Source organism: Coffea arabica, chromosome 6e (genome assembly GCF_036785885.1).
Source record: "Coffea arabica cultivar ET-39 chromosome 6e, Coffea Arabica ET-39 HiFi, whole genome shotgun sequence".
NCBI classification, from domain to species: Eukaryota; Viridiplantae; Streptophyta; class Magnoliopsida; order Gentianales; family Rubiaceae; genus Coffea; species Coffea arabica.
Window position 1 is genome coordinate 114,335 of NC_092321.1, and position 22,955 is coordinate 137,289.

At 43.2% G+C, this 22,955-nt stretch overlaps 2 protein-coding genes across 2 annotated transcripts; one reads left to right on the top strand and one right to left on the bottom strand.

Annotated features, from left to right (window-relative positions):
* Nucleotides 1–1,661: 1,661 nt before the first annotated feature.
* Nucleotides 1,662–13,392, bottom strand: LOC113695550 (E3 ubiquitin-protein ligase RDUF1). The gene is given in 7 exon segments (XM_027214683.1): nt 1,662–1,754; nt 1,756–1,869; nt 1,871–1,950; nt 5,341–5,346; nt 12,464–12,556; nt 12,753–13,161; nt 13,318–13,392. Coding segments are annotated over 7 exon segments (870 nt in total).
* Nucleotides 13,393–16,579: 3,187 nt separating this feature from the next.
* On the top strand, nt 16,580–21,175 carry LOC140009241 (uncharacterized). The gene is made up of 6 exons (XM_072054135.1): nt 16,580–16,635; nt 16,805–16,850; nt 16,959–17,057; nt 18,075–18,375; nt 18,837–18,961; nt 19,210–21,175. The coding sequence occupies exons 1-6, from the start codon at nt 16,589–16,591 to the stop codon at nt 20,626–20,628; spliced, it is 2,037 nt and encodes a 678-aa protein (XP_071910236.1). The 5' UTR covers nt 16,580–16,588; the 3' UTR covers nt 20,629–21,175.
* The last annotated feature ends 1,780 nt before the right edge of the window (nt 21,176–22,955 follow it).

Below are 22,955 nucleotides of genomic sequence, written 5' to 3' on the forward strand. Positions count from 1 at the left end.
GTATATTTAGGAGGTGTTTGATAAATGAGTTTCAAATTCAATTTTAGTATGAAATGCCTACTTTCTGAATCAACATGACTGTACGTAACGGTAACTCTGATAAACTCAAGAATCTCGTCCTCAAATGCTTGCCTAATCTCATCTGGTATGGTGACCTGATGCTTGGCTTTTTGTTGTTGAATTTATATTTTGATTGCTGATGTAAGTTGGAAAAAGTGCTTTTTATATAGTGTAGTAGGTATTGTGGATTATCGTAAATCTGTTTTTGGCGTATTTAACATGATTTTTTGTTTCTACTATATTTAATCTTTATTTCACAACTTTTTTGATAGAGCTCTCTCACTGATAGAGACAGAAAGGAGCCTACTTATTTCTTCTACCATGATAGAGGCTGCTATCTCTTGCGCTCAAAGACTTCAATTCAATAGATTATCAAAAGTAAGGAAGGCTTCCAAGATGGTTGAGTTCTTTGCCTTGTTCCATTTCCTTTTGTGGTGTCTCAATCAAGACTTCTCTTCTCATGTCAAGCGTAGGCTCTCTGATTTTTTACGACTTGGAAAGTGAAGAGGTGATTCCTGGTTAGGTAGCCGAACTAACCTAATACGGTTCCTTTTTAAGCGACGTGACTTTGCACGGTAGTTTTCCTGACCGAAGTAATAGACGGGGCTTTGTCCCCTGAGATCACTCCGACGATCAAGTCAGTTTAGTAAGAGAAAATAATGAAAATAAAAGATTTGAGTATAACAGTACTTTTACTTGTTTTGGAGGGGGGAGATGGTATTTATAGGGTACCGATTGGAGGGAAAGATTAGGAATTCAAGTCTCAGGGGCCCACCATCTGTATATACGGCTCTATCTTGACACGTAGCAGTGGTCTAGGCTCTCTATCATACAGGCACGTGGTTTCCCGATAAAGTGCAATCATGTGCCTTCCTGATAAAGCAACTTTTACTGTTAACCTGTCAATTGAAATGATGAGGGATGAATCAGCACTGACAACACCTGTGAGGTGGTGAGATGAATGACGTCGTACAGGGGTTCGGTGTTGAGTCAGGTACAGAAGTAGAGGTGACCTCGGGCCGAGATGAGAAATATGACTGAGGGCTCGATCTTGTGATTCGGGGTGGACGGGACGAGGTGACCGTCCTCAGAAAGCAACTTCTAGGGGAATTTTTTACTCTGGCTTGGTGCTTTTGCATCTTTTTTCCTTCGATTGATTGAGGTCATTCAGTTGAAAGTGCTATTACAAATGACCTCTGTCTATAAAATAATTATATAGGTTAGGATGCAAAGCATCTCGCAAAGAAACAAAGACAAGTTACAAAAGACCCCACCATCTCTTGCTTCGGCTGCTATCCCCTGGAATTGGAGTCTGGGTCAGTGAAAAATGATTTGGATGCTTCCCCAGCTCACTGAAATTAGGGCTGCTACTTGACCACCTTTTTATCTATTACAAGGTTGCCAAAACATAAAGATGAGAATGATACCAACAATCGGAGCAGCAGCTGCCAGAAAGGCCCATCCTCTTCTCATGTCCTCCCTAACAGAGCTTTATGAAACAAGATTTGACTTGAATTGTTCCCCATTTTCTATCCCATTATGATCATAGTCTACTTCAGCACCATCATCAATCTCGTCTGAAGAACTATCCTTATCAACATCTAGCTGCAAGAATTCTTAAGATTCAATACAGTGCTAGCTGTCTGCTTTCTATCTTCATAATCCTTGTTGTCAGTTAAAAGCTCATATCAACAAAAGGGGGCACGAGTTTCGTGTATTTAGCCATGGCAAGATGCAGGAGGGGTGATAAAGGTGAAAACAAGGCAGCTGATTGACAACAGTGCCAACAGGCAGATTGCACAAGCCAAGACATCCAACTTCTCAGGACCTTCACCTATGATATGACCAAAAGAGGTAGATTACTCACAACAGAAACTGCTGCTGGCGGTGCTCCATGAGGATGGCCAGTTCGGCTCGGGAGTCCTGGGGTCTTACCTTGGTCCGGCATGTTAAATTCCCGCGTCATTACGTCGGACACCTTGTGCCCATAGACGACCGGGATGAAGTTCGACTTCTGTGGTCATCTCGGCCGAGCCATAACTCACGTCGCCGAGGTACCACCCAAAGGTCTGACAACTAAAGAAGTGATGGGTGTGACTCCTGACATATTGGTCCTGACACGCTGGTCAAAATCAGAGTGATATGCTGTCTTAATCAGATTTCTAGGGAGTTGGATCCCACAGTCCTTCCCTCCAAATTATCCCCTATAAATATTAGGACCTTCCACTGGAAGAGGGGATGAATCTCTGGTAACAGAATCCTACTCTCTCCATACAATTCCGTAATATCTCACCCCGAACTAACTTAATCTTCGGAGGGAAATCGGGGGACTTAGCCCCCAATTCTGACCATCTGAGCAGGTGATCCTAGTGTCATTATCTCTTCAAGCAAGAGTGTACTCCAAATATCCGAGGTAGCTCATCCGTCCAAAAATCACCTCTTCAATTGGCACCGTCTGTGAGAACCGAAGACATCAAAGAATGAGACCCACGCGTTCTAGGAGCAGAAAGGTTCTTACCATTGGAGCTGAACCAAATAGTGCAGCTCAACCAGGGGATATCCCTGAAGGGCAAGGATCCTGGGATACTCAACCCGCGAATGAAGAAGCCATTGTCCGGATGGTCGAGTTCGTGAGTGAGAATCCCAATATTTTTAAAGATTTGGGGAGGTACTTTAAGGGACGAGGCAAGCAAAAAACCGAATCCTCTAAGAGAAAGTCAGATGAATCTCCCGAACTCCCATCTGAAGAGGAATCTGAGGGGAGACCTTCTATTAGGAGCACTCCGAAGTGAGTCTCCTCCAAGGTCACCTCTAAAATTGCCTCCATTTTCAAAGCATTCTCGTGGGTTCTCCTGGGAAAACGAGTCGAGAAAGAGCCTGGGTACTCTAGGAGGCCAGAAGTGGATTATATGAGGGCTCCGCTTTTTACAGATGACATCAATGAGGAAAGACTCCCTCCAAATTTTAAACTGCCCACTATACCACCTTATGATGGTCGAAGTGACCCTGAAAATCAAATTCATGCATTCATCTCGGCTTTCCGACTATATTGCATTTCTGACCAGTTATCTGCCGGGTCTTTCCGGTATTCTTCCAGAGAACTGCTCGAAAATGGTTATGTGGATTAGAACCTAGGAGCATATCCATCCTGGGGGAACTAGTGGAGAGATTTCTCCACCGATTTGGATCCTCCAGACCTACGACCAGGACCTCGGTTTATCTGCTGAACATACAGCAGAATCCGGGAGAGTCACTTCGATCTTACGTACAAAGATTTCATGAGAAAAGCGTGCAGATACCTGATCCCAATGAGTAGGTAACAATAGCTGCTTTTACCCACGGGTTTGTTGCCGGAGTGTTCAATACCGGGATATACAAGAAGTATTCTCGCACGCTCCAGGAGCTCTGGCTGAAGGTCGAAAAAGGCATCCAGGCCGAGGACCTCAATCGTATGAAAAAAGAGGTTCAAGCAGCTCGCTCGGAAACTGACCCCCGAAGGAAGAAGGAAACCAATCGAAATGAGGCTGGTACTGCTGGCAGCTTCCAAAGTCCCAACCGGGATCGCAGAAGTGTGTTTGACAGGATAACCAAGGGGAAGACACCTATCCCCGATTCTGAGCTAACTCCTTTGAACACCAGCCGATCCCGAGTACTCTCCGTAATGGAGCAGAACAATCTCGAACGTGCCCCTCCGAAAATGTACTGAAACAGAGAGAAGAGGAATTCAAACCTCTATTGTCTGTACCACCGGGACATCGGGTACGAAACGAAAAACTGCAACGACCTCAAAAGAGAGATAGAGCACCTCATTAAGTAGGGGCACCTGAAGCAGTTCATCCGCGTAGATGGAGGTCATCAACGGAGCGACCCCCGTTGCGAGAACCGATGTGATAAATGTCGAGATGACCGGCGGGAATCGAGAAGTAGTTGCCGACCTCCGGAGGATCCCAGGGAAACAAGAAGGCCTCCCCGAGACGGGTCCTAGGGCCAAGGACTAGGTTATGGACCCAACATTATTGGGGTCATCAATACCATTGCTGAAGGTCCGACGGGAAGTGACAGCCAAAACTCTCGAAAGAGAACCTACAAGCAAGCCAACAATTACATCGTCAAGAAGGTCTACGTTGACCTAGGGAATTAGGTGGACGTTATATATCTCAGAACTTTTGAGAGCCTAAAATTGACCAAGCGGCAGTTGACCCCCGTTAGAACCCCCTAGTCAAGTTCGGGGGACACGTCGTGCACTCGGAAGGGATGATCACGCTGATGGTGACCGTAGGACATCATCCCCGCTGCCGTACCGTCCCTGTCAACTTTGTCGTAGTTAAAGTCGACTCTCCTTATAACATGTTAATGGGCCGACCTACGTTTAATACTCTACGTGTGGTATATTCCACGTATTATTTGAGTTTTAAAATTTTCACCCCGGTTGGGATAGCCGAAATGGGTAGCGATGTCTGTGCTGCGCGAGAATGCTACCTCGCCACACTTCAAGTCGCATCTGCTTCAACCTCTGAACCGAGTTTCGAGAGAAGATCAAATATCCTCTCAATCGATTGCATCGACCCTCGACAAAACGAGAAGCCAAAAAGGCTAGAGACCGGAGATGAGGTGGAGGATATTCTCCTGGACCTCTCAAGACTCGAACATACAGTCCGCATCGGCATTCATTTGCCCGACTCACTTAGAAGACGGATGGTGGATCTACTGCGGGAGTATAGGGACGTTTTCGTTTGGGCTGCCGATGAGGTCCAAGGCGTGCCGCATCACCTCACGATGCATGAGTTGAATGTCGATCCTCAAGCACGCCCCGTCAAGCAGAAGAAAAGACACTTTGGCCCAGAGCGCAACAAAGCAGTAGGTGAGGAAGTGGACAAACTCCTGCCCACGAAAATAATCAGGGAGGTGCAGTACCCGACCTGGTTATCCAACCCAGTCATGATCAAAAAAGACTTGGGGACATGGAGAATATGTATCCACTTCACCGACCTGAACAACGCCTACCTTAAGGACTGCTACCCATTGCCAAGAGTCGACGCCCTAGTGGACTCGGTGGTGGGTTACGAAATCCTCTGTTTTCTCAATGCCTTCAAAGGATATCACTAAATTGGGATGAGCGAGAATGATCAGGAAAAAATGGCTTTCTACACAGATCAAGGAGTGTACTGCTACACTACCATGCCCTTCTAGTTGAAAAACGCTGAGACCACGTAGCAGCGCCTAGTCAACCGAACTTTTAAATCTCAGATAGGTCGAAATGTCGAGGCATACGTAGACGACATCCTCCTCAAGAGCAAGAAAACCTCAACTTTCCTATCCGACCTGAAAGAGATTCTCGGAATCCTCCGTGATACCTGGATGATGTTGAACCCCAAGAAATGTGTCTTTGGGGGTACTTCCGAAAAATTCTTGGGGTACCTCGTATCGCGGCGGGGTATCGAAGCAAATCCTGACAAGGTGAATATAATTTAAGAAATGTCTTCACCTCGGTGCACCCGAGACGTGCAAAGGCGGACTAGGCGATTAGCCGCCCTCAACCGATTCTTATCGCAGTCCGCTTCTTGGACGGAGAAGTGCCGACAGGCATTCGAGTAAATGAAAAAGTATCTCCACCACCTCCCAACACTCACCTCACTTCAGTCGGGGGACAAGTTTTAGTTGTACCTGTCTGCCGCAGATGAGGCAGTAAGCGCCGTGCTGATACGGGAGCAAAGTGTTCAAATGCCGGTATATTATGATAGTCGGATCCTTCGAGGGCCGGAAACCAGATATACTCAGGCGGAAAAACTTGTTCTCGCCTTGATTCATGCAGCTCGTAGGTTAAAACCCTATTTCCTGACTCACCACATCTGCTTAAGGACGGATCAACCTCTCAGACAGGTTTTGTCGCGCCCCGAAACTTCTGGTCGTCTTACTAAGTGGGCTATTGAGTTAGGAGAATACGATATGTCCCATGAGTCTCGGACGGCCATCAAAACTCAGGCCCTTGCGGACTTCCTAGCCGAGTTCACTTTCAGCGAGGTGAAAGGACTCACCTCGACCTCAGCCGAGCCTCAGCGGTGGACCCTGCACGTGGACGGCTCGTCCAATAGTGAGGGCAGTGGAGCAGGTTTGCTTCTCGAAGACCCACAAGGGGAGCTGTGTTCGTACGCCCTACGGTTTGATTTCACAGCCTCTAATAACGAAACCGAATATGAAGCGGTCATTGCCAGCCTACAATTAGCTCATAGGCTTGGCGCTCGACATATCTTAGTCAACAGTAACTCCCAACTCGTGATGTGTCAGATACTTTGTGAGTACGAGACCAGAGAAGAGGTCATGCGACGTTACCTTTCCAAAGTCCACCAATTAATTGCGCACTTTGAGTCATTCGAAATCCAAAGGATATTTCGGTCACAGAATAAACAGGCTGACGCCTTATCTTGAGTCGCTTCCACTTCTTTCTCCGACTTGAATAAAATTGTTCTCGTTGAAGTTTTGGATGAACCCGGCTATGCTGAAGAAACTGTGTATCCCGTTTATCCAGGGGACACTTGGATGGGCCCGCTGATTCGATTTTTCAGTCAGGGAAAGCTTCCGAAAGACTGAGCCGAGGCCAGAAAACGTCATCACAAATCAGCTCGGTATGCTCCCCGGCAAATCTCTTGTACAAAAGGTCGTATCTCGGCCCATGACTACGGTGTATCACGCCAGAGAAGGGGGAAAGAATTCTCCAAGACATACATGAGGGACTCTGTAGTGCTCACGTCGGCTATCGAATGTTGGTCAAAAAAACCCTATTGCTAGGGTACATCTGGCCTACCATTGGGTGGGATGCCCAGCTCCTAGTGCTTAGCTGTCATTCTTGGCAGCATCACGCCCCTGAACATCATGATCCCCATCACCTTGTCATGGCTATTCGAACAATGAAAAACTGACATAATTGGTCCATTCCCTAGAGCTCCGGACAATTATGCCTACTTGGTAATGGCGGTGGATTATTACACCAAATGGGTCGAAATCGAACCCTGAGAAGTATAACTGGTTCAGCAGTTCAAAAATTCTTCGAAAAAGTATGGTCTGCCGCTTCGGATTACTGCGAGTAGTCATCTCGGATAATGGAAAGCAATTCGCGGATAACCCCTTTAAAGGATGGTGCGAGAATTTCGGGATCAAACAACGCTTCACCTCGATGGGATATCCCCAGGTCAATAGACAGGCCGAAAATTTCAATCACACACTCCTCCATGGCCTCAAAATCAGGCTGCATCAGATTGGATCGTCCTCGGTGGATGAACTCCCTAGTGTGTTGTGGTCGTACCGGACCACCCCAAGGTCCGCAACTCAAGAGACCCCGTTCTCCCTAACCTACGGGTCTAAAGCGGTGGTCCCTGCCGAGTTCATCATCCCGAGTCCGCGCATTGCGGCTTTTGCTGCCGAGGCCAATGAAGAAGAAAGGCGGGTGGACCTTGACCTTGTCGAGGAGAAGCGCGACACCGCGGCAGCTAAAGTCGCACTATATAAAAATATCCTAACTAACTACTATAATGCTCAGGTCAGATACCTACGGTTTAGTCCCGGAGATCTCGTGCTCTGAAAAAATTCGGTTAGTTGAGCTGAACCTAAAGGCAAACAAACCCCCAGATGGGAGGGACCCTATCGTGTTATTGAGTCTAACCAAAATGGATACTGTAAATTAGCTTATCGAGATGGTTCTCGAGTACCCCGAATTTGGCACGCTGAGAATCTCAAATTGTACCATCCATGAAGGATATGTATATATTTAACATGTTCTGGCATTTTACTGGAATTATTTCTTCCTTGGTCATATTGTGTCCCAAGCAAAAAATAAGGGGACAAGGCAAGGATAGAAGAAGAATATACCGAGGTGCCAAATGTAAAAAAGAAAAAAGAAGTCAATAATATTAAAGGACAGGAAAAAAGTGATTACAAAAAGCGGAGGTCCGGGGTGCTTCTAAGCATCCACTACCTCGGCGCCTGGTTACAAAAATGATAAAATGGCAGGAATGCTTAGAAGCATTCCCTGTCCCGATGTCTTGGTCACCATCGACCTCATCACCATCGAGCTCATCCCCTTCCAGGTCGAATTCAGAAAGTCATCGGTTGAATTCCGCCCGGGCCTCAGCCAGGTCGTTCCTGGCCGAGATCCCCTCGGCCATGCGGTCGCATAACTCCTTAGCATCTTTGTTGAAATTGGGCTTATTTTGCAGGGACTTCAGTTGCTCGAAAGATAAGAAAGGAGATGCATCGTGGACGGCCGAGGTATACCCAAATATGAAACTCGGCAGTGTCAACTCGTCGAGATCATGAGTGAAAGCCTTGAATTTTCGGAAAGCTTCTACAGCCGAGGCGTCTGCCCTTTCTATGGCCTCCCGAGCTGATTATTCTTCTTGACCCCTCCTGTCTTTTTCCTCCTCCAGGGCTATTCTCAAGGAGTTGGCTGTGGCCTCGGATTGCTCCAGGTCGGCCACCGCCCTATTGCGTTCTTGTTGGGTTGCCTCGAACTTTTCTTCCAACTTGAAAATTTTCTTGTGGAGCTCGGAGGATAGATTTCAACGAGTTTGGGGTAGCGTTGGATCATCCCGGCTAAGAAAGCCATGGTGGAGGCCCAGGAAACTGAGGCGTTTTGCATCAGCTCAGTAGGAGTGAGGTTTCTGGCATAAGTGTTGTCTCTTGGCAGAATTGAATGTACCAGAAGCTCTTGAGCGACGCGGGAATTTTTGCAGCGGTTGTTCACATTGATGTCCCACTTCGAACATCAATGCGCGCCGAAGTGCCTTTTATCCTCCGCGGCTTCTTGCGCAGGCACGTGGTGGAGGTTGAACAGTGACGATTGCGTGACAGGAATCTCGAGAAAGGTCATCACACCTCGGCCTAGGAGGGAGATGCTATTGTCATGCCTCGGACGGGAACCCCCTCTGGAATGGCCGAGGTTCGGGAGTCTTCTCCCATAATTGTTGCGGTGGCCACGGTTGTTTTTTTCTTTGGCCGGGTAGATGGCTCGGCGGTGTCTTTGCATTTCGTTGGCCTCTTGGCTACCTCGGCGGTACCTGAAGTGATTATATCGGAAATTCTCACCACTGCAAAGCACAAAAGTAGAGTTATTTAGAATCAAGGAAAAGTAAAAGCAAAGTTAGGAAAGGAAGAGTTGATAGGTTACAATTTTATCATTTATTTTATTATTAATTTTCCCTATTACCTGATTCGATGTGGATTAATTATTAGATTCTACTCACTTTTGATATTTTACATTTATTTCAGGGAGTAGAATGAAAAATATGATAATAAGTGCCAATTTGACAGTAATCAGGGATCGAGGGGCATTTTTGGAATAACGAGACACAAGCCATTTTCGATAATTTGGCCAAAGATAGCAAGCCTGGGGAGTCTTCGTTTTTTTCACACAACAGCCGCCGCAAGTAGCATGACTTTAGATAGAAAAAAGTGTGCAGAGGACTAATACTACTTTTAGCTTAGTTTTTAGTTTTGACTTTTCCTCTTTTCGTCTAATTATGTTGTTGCTTCCATCGGATGTGAAGGCAAAGAAAAGCAATTGGGCATTCTTTGTAATCTTGACTTTTCTTTCATTGCCAAAGTGAATTGAATTTTTCCAATTTCGAGTCGATGGCCGCTACTGTTGCTTCGATTTCCTATGGGTTTTTGGCAACAAATATGAACTAATTTTCTTTGTCTAGTCAAGGGACAACGGATGCTTTGGGTCGCCTAAAATTGTGAGATCGATTTAATTTTACCTTTTTCTTTTATTTATTGGTATTCGCATATTCCCTGGTTACAGTGCTTATGATTGTTTAATTAATTGATTGTTTTGGATCCGGATAATTAGTTAATTTGATAATCTATTGTCAATTGGGACGTTAAATCCGTAATTATTTAATTGTCTCAAAATAATGATAACTGGCATGATTGGATTTGTGTCAGGAGAATATGCGGGCTAACCTAAAATAACCCTGGTAGTGTGTTAGGGCTCCTCTAATACGTAAGGCAATTAGAAAATTAAAACTTACGGGCGTACCTAAGATTATTTCTCAATTAGAGTAGTGATTAACGGGCGTACCTTAATCACCGACACAGTAAGGAAGGGTTGACTGTCATTGCTTGTTTGACAGTTATAACCTATTTATTTATAAATAATTGGAATTGCCTTTGTTTCAATGATCAATTAGGGGAACTATTGCTGAAGTTATTCCTTGACTAGATCCTTAATTATCACTCATTTGATTTTAGTAAATTGTTATTTAATTTCTAGTTGGCTATTTTATTTTTATTATTTTACTTTTAGTTGAATTGCTTAAATTGTCACCCCTGATATAAAAATACCCCTTGTCACTGTGAATTTGAAAAGAAATAATTACTCCCAATCCCTATGAATTCGACCCTGCTCATCGCTATCTACAGAAATTATCTTTAGTTTGAGCAGATTTTTATTATTGTACAGGCCCGACACCTGTCATGAGTACAAGGTTTTTGAAGTCTAATAGAAAAGATAGGAGGATAGCTCGGGTTGATCAGAGTTCGGCTGATCCCGCTGTTAACAATGACTGTTTCGAGAAAGGCCCAACAGTTCATCTTGAGGCCCGACCCTAGGAGCTTCCGGAAGTTCTCTTTCTCTAAGTTGCCCGGAGAGGTATCTTTTGCCGGGGTGGGAGGCCTCCTCCAGAACTCCCTTGGGAAGTCATCAGCCGGGAGGAAAATGAAATTGCGCTTTAATTCCTTTATGGAAGTGGGGGCATCCACCACTAATTTCGAAACTTTGTTTTTGAAGTAGAACCAACCCTTCTCACTCCCACTATTTTTGATTGTGTAACAGCGGCGGAAGAGGTTGACGTTAGGGGTTATTTTCTGGTGTCGGCACAGTATCTGAAAGCCGACCAAGACCCGGACTGCACTGGGGGTGATTTGAGTGATCCTCACCCTTCAATACCTCATGCAATCTCGAAGGAACCTGGTAGTCGGCATCCTGAATCCGATCTCTAGCTGATCGGCGTAGATAGCCACTCTACTCCTTGGCGGGAGTTCGGCCGATTGGTCCGGTCGAGGTGGGTAAATACTGTAATTTCTCCGCCAAGGATACTTATGAATCAGCTCGGCTATCAGAATCTGGCACATGATGCTGTTGAACATGGGGACCTGGCCGTAGTCAATAGACGATAGGTCTGGAGGGGTGGTCGGCTCTTGCATGCCCTCGTCCATTGGTATTTTGTTGCCGAGATCATCGTTATAGATTACCTCGGCCTCATCTTCGCTCTGCGCTGGGGACATCCCGGCCTGATTAGATGCTTCAGTAGTCTCTCCCCTGGGCTCGGGGATAGTTCTCTCCTCGGAGGGATCGGCCCTCTCTGTTTCGGTGTAGTGTGGCCTCACCGTCTTCTTGTTTGTGCGAGTTGTTCTAGCCATAAGTAAAGGAGACGAAGTGATAAACTTACTCTTGAAGGAACGGGATTTCGGTGGTTGCCGAGGTGAAAATTCAGAGAAGATTTGCTCTGAGGTGATTAAAAACTTTTGTGATAAAAGGTGAAAGGGTGAAAGGAACCCCTTTATTTATAGGCAAGCGTTAAGAAACTGAAGGGACAATACTCTTGATATTTTCGAGGGAGCACTCTCTCTCCTCATTAATGAAAAGGGTGTTCACCTGACCGGTGATTTCGCGTATATCTATGAAACTGTCATTAAAGCTGCTGACCATCACATCCTCTTCCTTCCAGTCACATTTACGCGTACATGACGTGTCATTGCTATGGTTCACACTACGGAACCACTTGAAAGCCTCGGGAAGTGGCGAGCAAATTCCCTCTTCCCGAAACTTCGGGGGCTTAGTAAGGATGGCCAATTCGGCTTGGGAGTTCCGGGGCCTTACCTTGGTCCGGCATGTTAAACCCCCGCGTCATTACGTCGGACACCTTGTGCCCATAGGCGACCGGGATGAAGTTCGACTTCTGTGGTCACCTCGGCCGAGCCATGACTCACGTCGCCGAGGTTCCACCCAAAGGTCTGACAATTGAAGAAGTGATGGGTGTGACTCTTGACACATTGGTCCTGACGCGCTGGTCCTGACACGCTGGTCAAAATCAGAGTAATATGCTGTCTTAATCAGATTTCTATAGAGTTGGATCCACGGTCCTTCCCTCCAAATTGTCCCCTATAAATACTAGGACCTCCCACTGGAAGAGGGGACGAATCTCTAGTAACAGAATCCTACTCTCCCCACACAATTTCCTAATATCTCACCCCGAACTAACTTATTCTTCGGAGGAAAATCGGGGGACTTAGCCCCCACCTCTGACCATCTGAGCAGGTGATCCTGGTGTCATTATCTCTTCAAGCAAGGGTGTACTCCAGATATCCGAGGCAACTCATCTGCCCAAAAATCACCTCTTCACTCCACTTCTAGAACTCTCACTTTCTGCAAGATGCTCGAGCAGTTCTTTGAATCCTCTGCTAGGCAGATAGTCTCGAGGATTCCCAAGATAACTCTGTCCTACATACAGGTTCCTCCAAATTAGTGAAGATATGGGTGTAGCGTCCCCTTGTCCTTTCCTGAATTCTCAAAAGAATTATGCCCTCGAACTGTGGCAAAAGGGCTTGTTGAACACCACCGGCCATAGTACAGGCTAATTGGTCTACGTGGCTAAACTCCAAACACCACAGAAACAATCATGTTGCATTTGTCTCACCTGAGTTAATATATTCGTCTTCAGCATAATCTAAGTTCCAATAGTAGAGACCAGCATGATGCATAGGATCAATATCAGTATCAGCATCTTGGTTACTTACTCGATCTGGATAGTGATAAATTTCATTTTCCAAGAAAGTATGTTCATCCGCAGAAACACCAGATTCGCCTCCAAAAGAAACCGTATCACTTTCACCGGGGAAAAACCTGGAGCCACTGAAACTTTCATTTGATTCGCTCTCTCCAAACAGAGACTCGAAACCATCACTTTTAGTATCAGAAAAGTACTTATCTCCACCTTTTGGAACTATTCGCGAACTTCTAAGTCGAACAGACGTGGTAGCAGTTTCATCATCTATGGATATATTGTCGTGTTCTAAACCAATAGCCTGATTAATTGCTTGGGAAAACTGCTCGAAAAAGACTCTCAATCGGTTCAGAACTTCTATACCTTCTTTTTAGCAACCCAGGTGCTCTTATTCTGAAATGATCTTGGATGGGCGTCCTATGATTCTCCCAAAACAAAAACTTGCAATCACCGCAAATACTACTAGCTTTCAAATCACCAACGTCATTGTCACATGACACAGAGCATAAGGAACAGGATGGTCAGAATGACTAGAAGGTAAGTCGTCATTCATTTGAGCAAAACACGGAGGACAGGGACAACTCCCGTAAAATGCTCTATAAGCTATCATCCATTTTGGGTTGGCCAAAAAAAAAAAGAAGAAGTGATAAGGCCAACAACAAAAGTAGATCGTACGAACACTAAAAGCCAGGTCTTCGGAGGAACATCAATGGAATTATGTATATTTTGCACAGTGCGTAACTTTGTTTTCACACGGCGTAACTTTGTTTACACAACGTGTAACTTTAGAACAAATGATACGAGACTAGCTGATTATAACATTTATTAAATCCGTTTGCATTGAGCTAGAGTCATTTCATGGTGTCTTCATTGTGTCTTGGCCGAATGGTCCCCTTTATGGGCTGTTGTGGCTTATTTCCATTGTTTTATGTCATTTGGTTGTTAATTCCAAAATTTGAGTTTGGTCGTCTTAGTCAATTAGTTAATAAAATGGCTCAAGGTCATGTTGACCATAGTTAGTAGCCAATTGGAGTTAATTCATAGAGTTAATTGGAGTTAGGGTTAAGTCTCTTACTTCCTAGTTGGATTATGAGTTTTGGTCTTGTAAAAGGCTATAAAAAGCCTTTACTTTCACGTTTTAGGGAAAAAAATAAAAGTTGAGAAAATTTTCTAGATTTCTTTCATGAATGAAAGAGTTCTCCTTGGCTTGTGAAGCCACTATTGAACATCTTAGAGTTGCCTTAAGGTGATTCGTCAACTTATCAATCAAGTAGTCCCCTTGATTGTGGCGTTGTCCTAACCGTTCTAGTCTTTCTTGTGCGATTCAAGATAGATTACGAACTCCATCACCAAACGTGATTCCTAACGTAGATCCGGACTTGTGCTTCACGTTCTTGATTCGTTTTGGCGTTTCAAGAATCACATCAACAAATTTTTGTGGGTCCTAAACATGTTAAAAATGAGGTACAAGAAGTGATCTGGATCATACAAATTTTTGGGGTCAAATCTTGGTCATGAACAGTTCAGGGACGGTCCACCTGATGACCGTCCCTGCCCCGTATCCAACATCAATTGATGAAAGTATATGACACTCGAGAGTTGCCAGAACTGATACCATCATTTGAGATTGAGGTGAACCATGCAAGTAGACTAATCTCATCTATCATCTTCTTTCTTTCTTTATACTAAGAGGGAATCAAAATAGAGTATTTAGTAGTATTTCTATGGAGGAAGTCGGAATGAGGACGGAGATATTTGCACTGCAGCAGCACCCAGTAGTCCCCTTGGACTCTCTCCAATGGCAACGGGTTTTTATCAAAATTCCTCATTCTGAAAAATGATACAATGGAATCAAATAACTTATCAATTTATTGTTTCTTTTCTCTTAAATCCCATCTTCTTCAATTATCTTAACCAACAACAAACTTCAACGACGGTTTCTCTACCATTGTCAATCTCTTAGGTAATCAAATCAACAATTTTGGTATGGCCAAACTTTAATTCCTTGTATAATTGATCTCGCATCTATTTTGGTGCTGGGTCTCTTTATTGGTTTTCGTGTAGTATATTTTTTTCCCTGCTTTTAAGATCCCGAAATGGAATAAAAGTGCCCAATTTATCTGGTATTGATAAATTTGGGTCTTCCAAAGTGACAGATTCATACGTTCCGATAGGTACCAACCAAACAATAGGTATGAAGAGTTTTGAGACCTTGAAAACCCATAGAAGAGAAGGGATTGCATACATTCATCAATTTTAATTCATGCATTTAAAAGATAAATAAATTTTATTACCTTGCATTACATCGTCAATATATTTTTTGAACTATCTTTTTATCTCATATAAATCATATAGAAAAAAAAATATTACGGTATTTTTTTTAAAAAACTATTCCAAATAATCTACTATCCAAACACACTACTGTATATTTCTTATTATTATTATCTTACCCTAGTCACTTGAATGATTCGGGAGTCAGGCAATCAAATCTTAAAATTTTTTTCCTTTTCCAAAAAAAAAAAAAAAATGCATATCACGTGCATCATCTGTACATATTCCATACCCCATTCAATTCAATAGATGAATTTGCTGTGGACAGCTCTACTGATCATCTCCAAAGAATAATAATAATAATAATAATATCACCCGCTTCGACAGCTTTAATATTATTGTATTCATCTAACCAACGGACAAACTAAATAAGAATCAAATGAGTAATTAATTGTCAGCGGTTTCTTCTGGAATACTACTACTACTACTACTACTACTAGCTGTAAGGAAAATGGATCGAGGACTAGGAGGAGTATTGGTATTCTTTTGCGGATGAAGGTGAGAGATTATATTGAAACGGGAAAAAGGAATTAGTCATATATATATTTTATATATATATGGAGTCATGAGTATCAACAAATAATCTATGCGCGCGGAGTCAGTAGCACCGTACGTACCTCTTCATTCCTTCAGATTCAATCCTACTACTGCTAATCGGTACTGCATGCATGTTCTATTGCAGAAGCAAGCGCGTAAAAATAAAACCCAATCCAATCTCCGTCAACATCATCCATGCGGCAACGCGGCGGAGATTATCCTAGTAGTACTGCTTCCAGGAAGAAGACGACGAGGAAGAGCGTCCTTGCGGCCTCCTGTGCTCATGATGATGATTCTCGAGACCCCGCACCACCGCCACTCTCTCTCCCCATCCATTCTGATCAATCACCTCTCCCCAACCTGCAGGTCTAAATCAAATCACGACGTCCTCCCTTTACTTTCTCCCTCCCTTCCCTTCCCTTCCCTAGCGATAATCCCTGTATATAATTATAATTATACTATACATACATATGTTGGTTGTATACAAGTAGTAACTACTATTCAACTTCAATCTCTGTTCCCCGTCAATATTCATATCCCGACTGACTGACTCTGTATATATAAAATGCTTCCTCTTCTTGCACTTTTTTTTTTCCCTTTGAAAAAAAAAAAGAAAAAGGAAAATCCCTGTTATATATACTATAATCAGATCGTTAAGAGTTACAATGAATAAAATAAATACATAAAGAACTGTGTGCAGGCTGGTCACAGCCCTCCTCCTCCTCCTCCTCCTCAGCGAGATGATTCAAGCGGTGGGTATTGCTCCCTCCTCCTCTTCCTCCTTTTTAAAAAACTAATTAATATGTGAGTGACTGACCCAACCAAATGCTCATATCTTGAATATTATTCTCACTCAATGGTTGCCAGGCAAACCATCAATTATGCCACAAAAACATATGCTCCAGCGGGTCATTGACATCCTACAAAGGTGACTTCACTCACTCACTGCTCTCCTCTCTCCAAAACGTGCCTACAATCTTTCTTCGCCCCTCGTACCTATTTTCTCACACACTTAGAACAGCAGCGTGTACGCTTGCCAATTTTCTTCCCCGGGATGCCAAATTCTTAACGAATTGCTCTTTCACCCTGTTGTTCAGGAGAGACACCTATGAAATATTTGCTGAACCAGTTGACCCAAATGAGGTTTGTGCTCATTTTCTTCATCTATTACTCCATATTCATTTTCTTCGACCAGCGAACCTAAAATTTGAAAAAAAAAAAAAAAGTTACAAGGTTCTTTGCATTTGATAGGTTGAGGATTACTATCGAATTATCAAAGAGCCCATGGATTTCGGTACCATGAGGGCTAAACTTCACGAAGGAATGTACGACAGTCTTGAGCAATTCCAGGTTTGCATCTTCCCCAAATTCACTATGATTGCTTACCGTTTCCATATGTAAAGGTCAGAACCAAATCATGGACAATGCCGCTTCTATTCGTTACTCTCCAGCCAGTGGTGAGTCTCTAAAACGCAGTACTCATTCGTACTGGATCCTTTTTAGTGACCGAGGAGTGGGGTTAATTTGTAGCTAGGCAGAGCTGGTGCCTTAATTGGTGGGAATAGGGATCAAGATCTAACATTTGTAATACGTCTATTCATCAGAATAAAACTCCTGCAGTACAATCTAATTCTAGGTTTGGTACTTAAATATTGACTGAAGAAGCTTTTCTAGTTTCATTTTACAAGGGTTTCATGATCGATATATACAACAGCGAACAATTCTAGATAGCCAAAGGAGTCCATACTGCTCTGGATCCAACTCCAGATTAGATAGCCGAATGTTAAAAGGACTAAGAAACTCTCTAATCACTGCACACACAACTTAAGACTCCAAAATGCTCCACTTGGTCACCCGCCTCGTGGCTAGATCAACAGCGAAGGATCTAATGACTTCCCAAGTTGAAGAAGGATCTAATTACTTCCCAATTTGAAACTTCCAACATCTCTAAGTTCTATACAATTAATTGGCACTGCTTCTGAGAGTTTCTGCACCACTATTTCACATCACCATATGGAGAACGAACCCTCGGACAGAGAACGCCGAAACCCGCAGAGCACATCACTTCATAATTGTAAATTGCCTTTCTTTGCAGATGAAGTCAAACTTCAATTTTGTTTGCATTACGTATGAAACATTTGCAGCATTGCCTGACTGCTAATCTTTGATATCTCCATGTGCATATTACATGCAGCACGACGTATTTCTTATAACAAGAAACGCAATGCATTTTAATTCATCGGCTACTATTTATTTCAAACAGGTATTCAGTTGATTCCTGGCATAAACTTTACACAGCATCTCCATTTTGAAAACCTTCTGGCCTACCCCTGAAGGTCACTAACAGTGAGCTTTAATCACATACAGGCTCGTGCTATACATGAATTGGCTGTGAGGGTTTTTCATGTTTTGGGGACTGATCCTGAAAACTTTGAAGTGGAATTTTCGGGGACAAGACGAAGATCTACAAGGAGAGCACACAATGAAGCCAACAGTGATAGACTTACCAAACATGTCAAGGCCAGTAGCGTAGCAGCTAATTTTTATTCAAAGGGCACACTGAGTTCGCTTGATACATCCGTAGTTGGGAAAGCCAGTAGGAGAAAACCCTTGGTAGCTAGTAGCACGGCTTTCCATACCAACAAAAACAGCTGTGGTCTCTTTTCTGGTGAGCCAATTTATCTTGCTAAAGACGATGCAAGTTCGACGTTATTTTTCCATTTTCTCCAACCTATCATGAAAGCTTAGTGCTTTAGTAACTCCTAAGAAGGATTTTGAATTGCTTTCTAAATTAATTCTGGCTGAGTGAAGTCAACCAACAATGATAAACATCAGACTGGATTACCACTGTTGCGTCTTTTTTGGCATTGTCATACCAAATTGAGGGATAATTTATATATGAGAAAGTCTGGACTATCGGGTTTTGGCCCTGTGTTATAGGGAATCATCTTTGCATTGCACATAAATCATTTTTCAGGGTAGCCTATTTGATCCAACAGCAAGAGCAAGTTATTATCTCACAGAGATAGGTCCCCGTTCTTATTTGGAATGTAACTGGATCCAATTGCCCAAAATTTAAGCTTTACAGTGACATTTGCTGATTAATTGCCCCTGATTCTTTCCTTGCAGGAGCAACAGTTGGTCGAAGGTCAAATTATGTTGCAACAGATCGCCGTTCCATGTATATACCTCAGAGTCAGAGTGACAAAAATATATTTGGCTCAAATTGCTTCCCCGCCAAGCCACTTGTTCTTGTATGTTATCTGTCTGTTTGTAATGTATACACCTGATGTGCGCACTGTTGTCCAAAATTGGTGATTTTTCATACATTAGGGTAATGATCGAGTGGCTGTATCCAACTTTTTGTGCCTTTATCGCTAACAAGTGAGATGCAGAGAGATTTTATTAAGCTGAACAGCAATTGAGGATCATGCTTCGTGTTTGGGCAATTTGTTAACCGTTGATACTGCTGATAATCTTATTTTATCTTTGTTTTTGGCAGACAAGTCACCAGGGTACTAATTACAGAGAGAGTTTGTTGTTGTTTGTGAAAGATCTGGGACCAATTGCACATATGTTCGCCGCCCAGAAGACACGAGGACTGCATGAAAGTAGTTCTACTTGTCAAACAGTGGGTTCAACAGGTTGGGGGATTCAGGCTACAGATCAACGTCAAACACCTGCTGCATGTGGCTTCGGCCTAAGAGAACCCCACCATTGGAATTCTGTCTGCACCAGTGCATCTCACAGATTCTCAGGCTTACTTCATGGATGCTGCTGCTCTGCACTTGAGACGACGGCTGACATAATAATTGATCGTGGTAGTGGTGAGGGAGGAGAAGAGAACGTTGGTAAGAGAAGAAAGAGTTGTACTGAGGATGCTTCTATATCTGATAATGGTGCAGAAACTGCAGGCAATACTGGGGAAGCAAATGTGGTTAGTGCAAGTGGCAGAGGGAAAGTCACACGAGATGGCAAAAGCAGTACTACCGAGTCTTGGTTGGGTTCATGCTCTTGTGATGTTAGTGTTGGTGGCATCGGTGCAGGGAATTTGAATAATTCATGGATAGTCAGCAACAAGAACAAAAGTGGCAAGGCTGGTATGGTGACTACTAGTGCTGATACGGCAGGAGGAGGCAAGTTGGATGAAAGTGTACACCTGCCGGTTGTCTTAGCTTTGGAGCATTCTCATGGAAATGTAACTTCTGAATTGAAGTCGAGAAACAGGAAAAGCTGCAGAGCTGCAGCAGAAGACTGGGGCTCACAATCACAAAGCAAATCATCTTCAAACCATGTGAATATTACGTGGGGAAGATGCCACGAGGCCACGGGTGGTTTGGCTACGTCAATGAAGGTATTGCAACCCCTGGATTCGAGCAAGAAGAAGAAGAATACTACTACGATGGAGGGACCCCCTGCCTCCTTGTCTGATCAACCATTCACGTTCAATATGTGCTTTTTGAAGGCTCAGCTCAATCAAATGAAGCTTCCCGAGGCAGCGGAAAGGAACAAGCAAGGCGGGCAGAGGCATGATGATGATGATGAGCTACAGTTGATAAAAAGCCCAAATTGGGACAGGGATAATGCCGAGACCCGTCACAAGAGGGCTTCAGCTTCATATTTCCACGTCCAAGGCCAGAAAAGAACTAGGCTTTATAATGCTACTGCTACAGCTAATACGGCCTTGCTAGCATTAAAATCTACTAGTGGTAGTCGTCCGCTATCATCATTGGAACCAAGAATCACTACTAATAGTTATGCCTCTAAGCCCGTCCATGCCGTTACCCTACCTACTAATAACAACGACACCACCACCAGTAGCAGCAATACAAACACTGAGTCATCATTTTCCTCATGGCCTTGGGGGAGTGGATGCTATGGACGCGGAGCCGGCTCTCAAGTTGAGCAGAATTGGAGTTGAAAAACGCCAGCACCATCACCTATTTTTTCTTTCTCACCGGTCACGATCCCCTCCTTCACCTGGTCCACTATCACTACCCTCCCATCGCCCACCCCTATCCCCATCAACCTTCCACTTCCTCTCTGCTTTCCTTCACCCCTTCCTCCTCCTTTTTTGTCTTCTTGGGACTTGAACTGGTTTAGACGGGGTGGGTGGAAGGGGCGAGAGGGACAGGAATTCCTCATGCAGAGGCAAGTAGAAACCAAAGAAGCAGGAGACTCCAGCAAACTAGCAATTGGGACTGGTACGGGTAGGAATGGCAACGTCCCCCGCCCCGCTGCCCAGTAGTACCTGCCGCCTCTGCACCCCTCCCCTCCTCTCCTTGGCCCCCCCCCCCCTCCCCGGGGTTTCGCCCGCGGGGTTAAATGAAAAATTATCCTATAATTGCGTTGTAACTAAGGATCCGTTTGGAAGGTGAGTTTTTTGGGTGTTTGTATAAAATTTTACTGTAAATCACTGTAGAAGTTGTAAAAAAACTTTTGTAAAATGAATTTTTTTTTCCTTTTCATTTTCTTTCTTTCATTTTCTTTCTTTCTTTTTTCTTTTCTTTTCTCCCTTCCCGCTTCTTCTCCCTTTCCCTTCCCTCCCTTGTTCCCTCTCCCGAGACTTCCATGGCCGCAACTTACAGTAAAATTTTTTTTTTTTTGCTTTTTTTCTCTTCCCCTCTGCCTTCCCCGCCACCCCTCCCTCTACCTCCCCCGCCATCCCTCTTCTCCCTCTCCCTCTCCCCTTCCCCTTCCTTTCCCCGCCACCCCTCTTTTCCCTCTCCTCCTCTCCTCCCCTCACCCCTTCCCCTTCCTCCCCCACTTTGCGATCTGGTCGCGCGACCAGATTGCTACTAGCGGGAGGGGGAGGGTGCCGGGGGAGGCAGAGGCGAAGAGGGGAGGGGGAAGGGAGAAAGAAAAAAAAAGAAAAAAAGAAAAAGAGCACCAACAGATCGGTCAAAGGGGAGAGGGGTGAGGGAGAGGAAAAAAAAAGAATTTGGCCGGAACTGGCTGCCGGAATAGTGATTGGCGCCGGAAGTGGTGGTGGTGGTGGTCGCCGGTGACGGAGTATGTGGTGGGTTGGGTGGGGGAGGAAAAAGAAGAAAAGTTGAAGGGAATGTTTTTTGTGTATTTTTGAAGTGTGTAGGTTAAAAACTTTGATAAGTTTTTTGGGATTCCTGTAGTAAAAGTTGTTAAAAAACTAATATTATACAAACTTGGTAAAAACTTGAGGTTCCAAACAGTCCCTAAATTTTAACAAAAAATTAAGTACTTGAATATCAACACATTACAAAATCATCGTGTTTGGCACTTGAGTTTTTTGCCAAGTTTGTCTGTTACAAGTTTTAAAAAAATTTTAGCTATAGTAACCTCAAAAAACTTCTCAAAATTTTTAAACTATACACTTCAAAATATTCAAAAATTTACACATTTTAAAATTTTTTTTAAAAACTTCTACATTAAATTACAGTAAAGTTTTAGACAAACATCTAAAAAATTCACTTGCCAAATGGGGCTATTATCTACTATAATTTCATAATTGAAATCTATAAAAATAATCAAATAAAAACTATTTGAATACAACTGCGCGTGATGAGATAAATACAACTAAAATAGTAAAATTTTACTTTTGAAACAAATACAATCACCAAATTATTATTTTATTTAAAAAAAAGTGTTAATGTGTTAAATATAATTAGAAATTTTAGTATAAATATATTAATAAATTTAACATAACTAATTAATAATTTTTATTAGTAAACACATATAATTATTAATATAATTGTTAATATTAATTATATTATATATACTAATATACATTATATATAGTACTTATAAATAATAATTGAATAGAGTATTATTTGAAATAATTACTGTAACACTTTTTGTAATGTGATATATGTGAGATAAAAAGGTAGTTGAGAATATAAAAAGGTAGATTGAGAAATGTGTTAATAATGCAAGCGAAATATTATTTGAAAAAACCTGTTATCCAAACACTCCTCTTATTATAAATTTATAATTAATTAAATTAAACATTATATATACTTTTTTTTAACGGATAAGTATATCCGCCCCAGAAAAATTTCCCCCACCCAGGCCCAGCCGCATCCCTTACCTGCACCTGCAGGTACTCACCCCATTTGCCATTCATAAGTACCGGAACTATTTGTTGCTATTAAATTAACTTTTCGTGGCATTGGGTTTTGGATTGTCAATGGAGTCCCAAGAATGGAATGGACATACACATACTAGTAGTAGTTTCTAATGCTACGACGACTAGTCTACTGATGCCTATTGCAA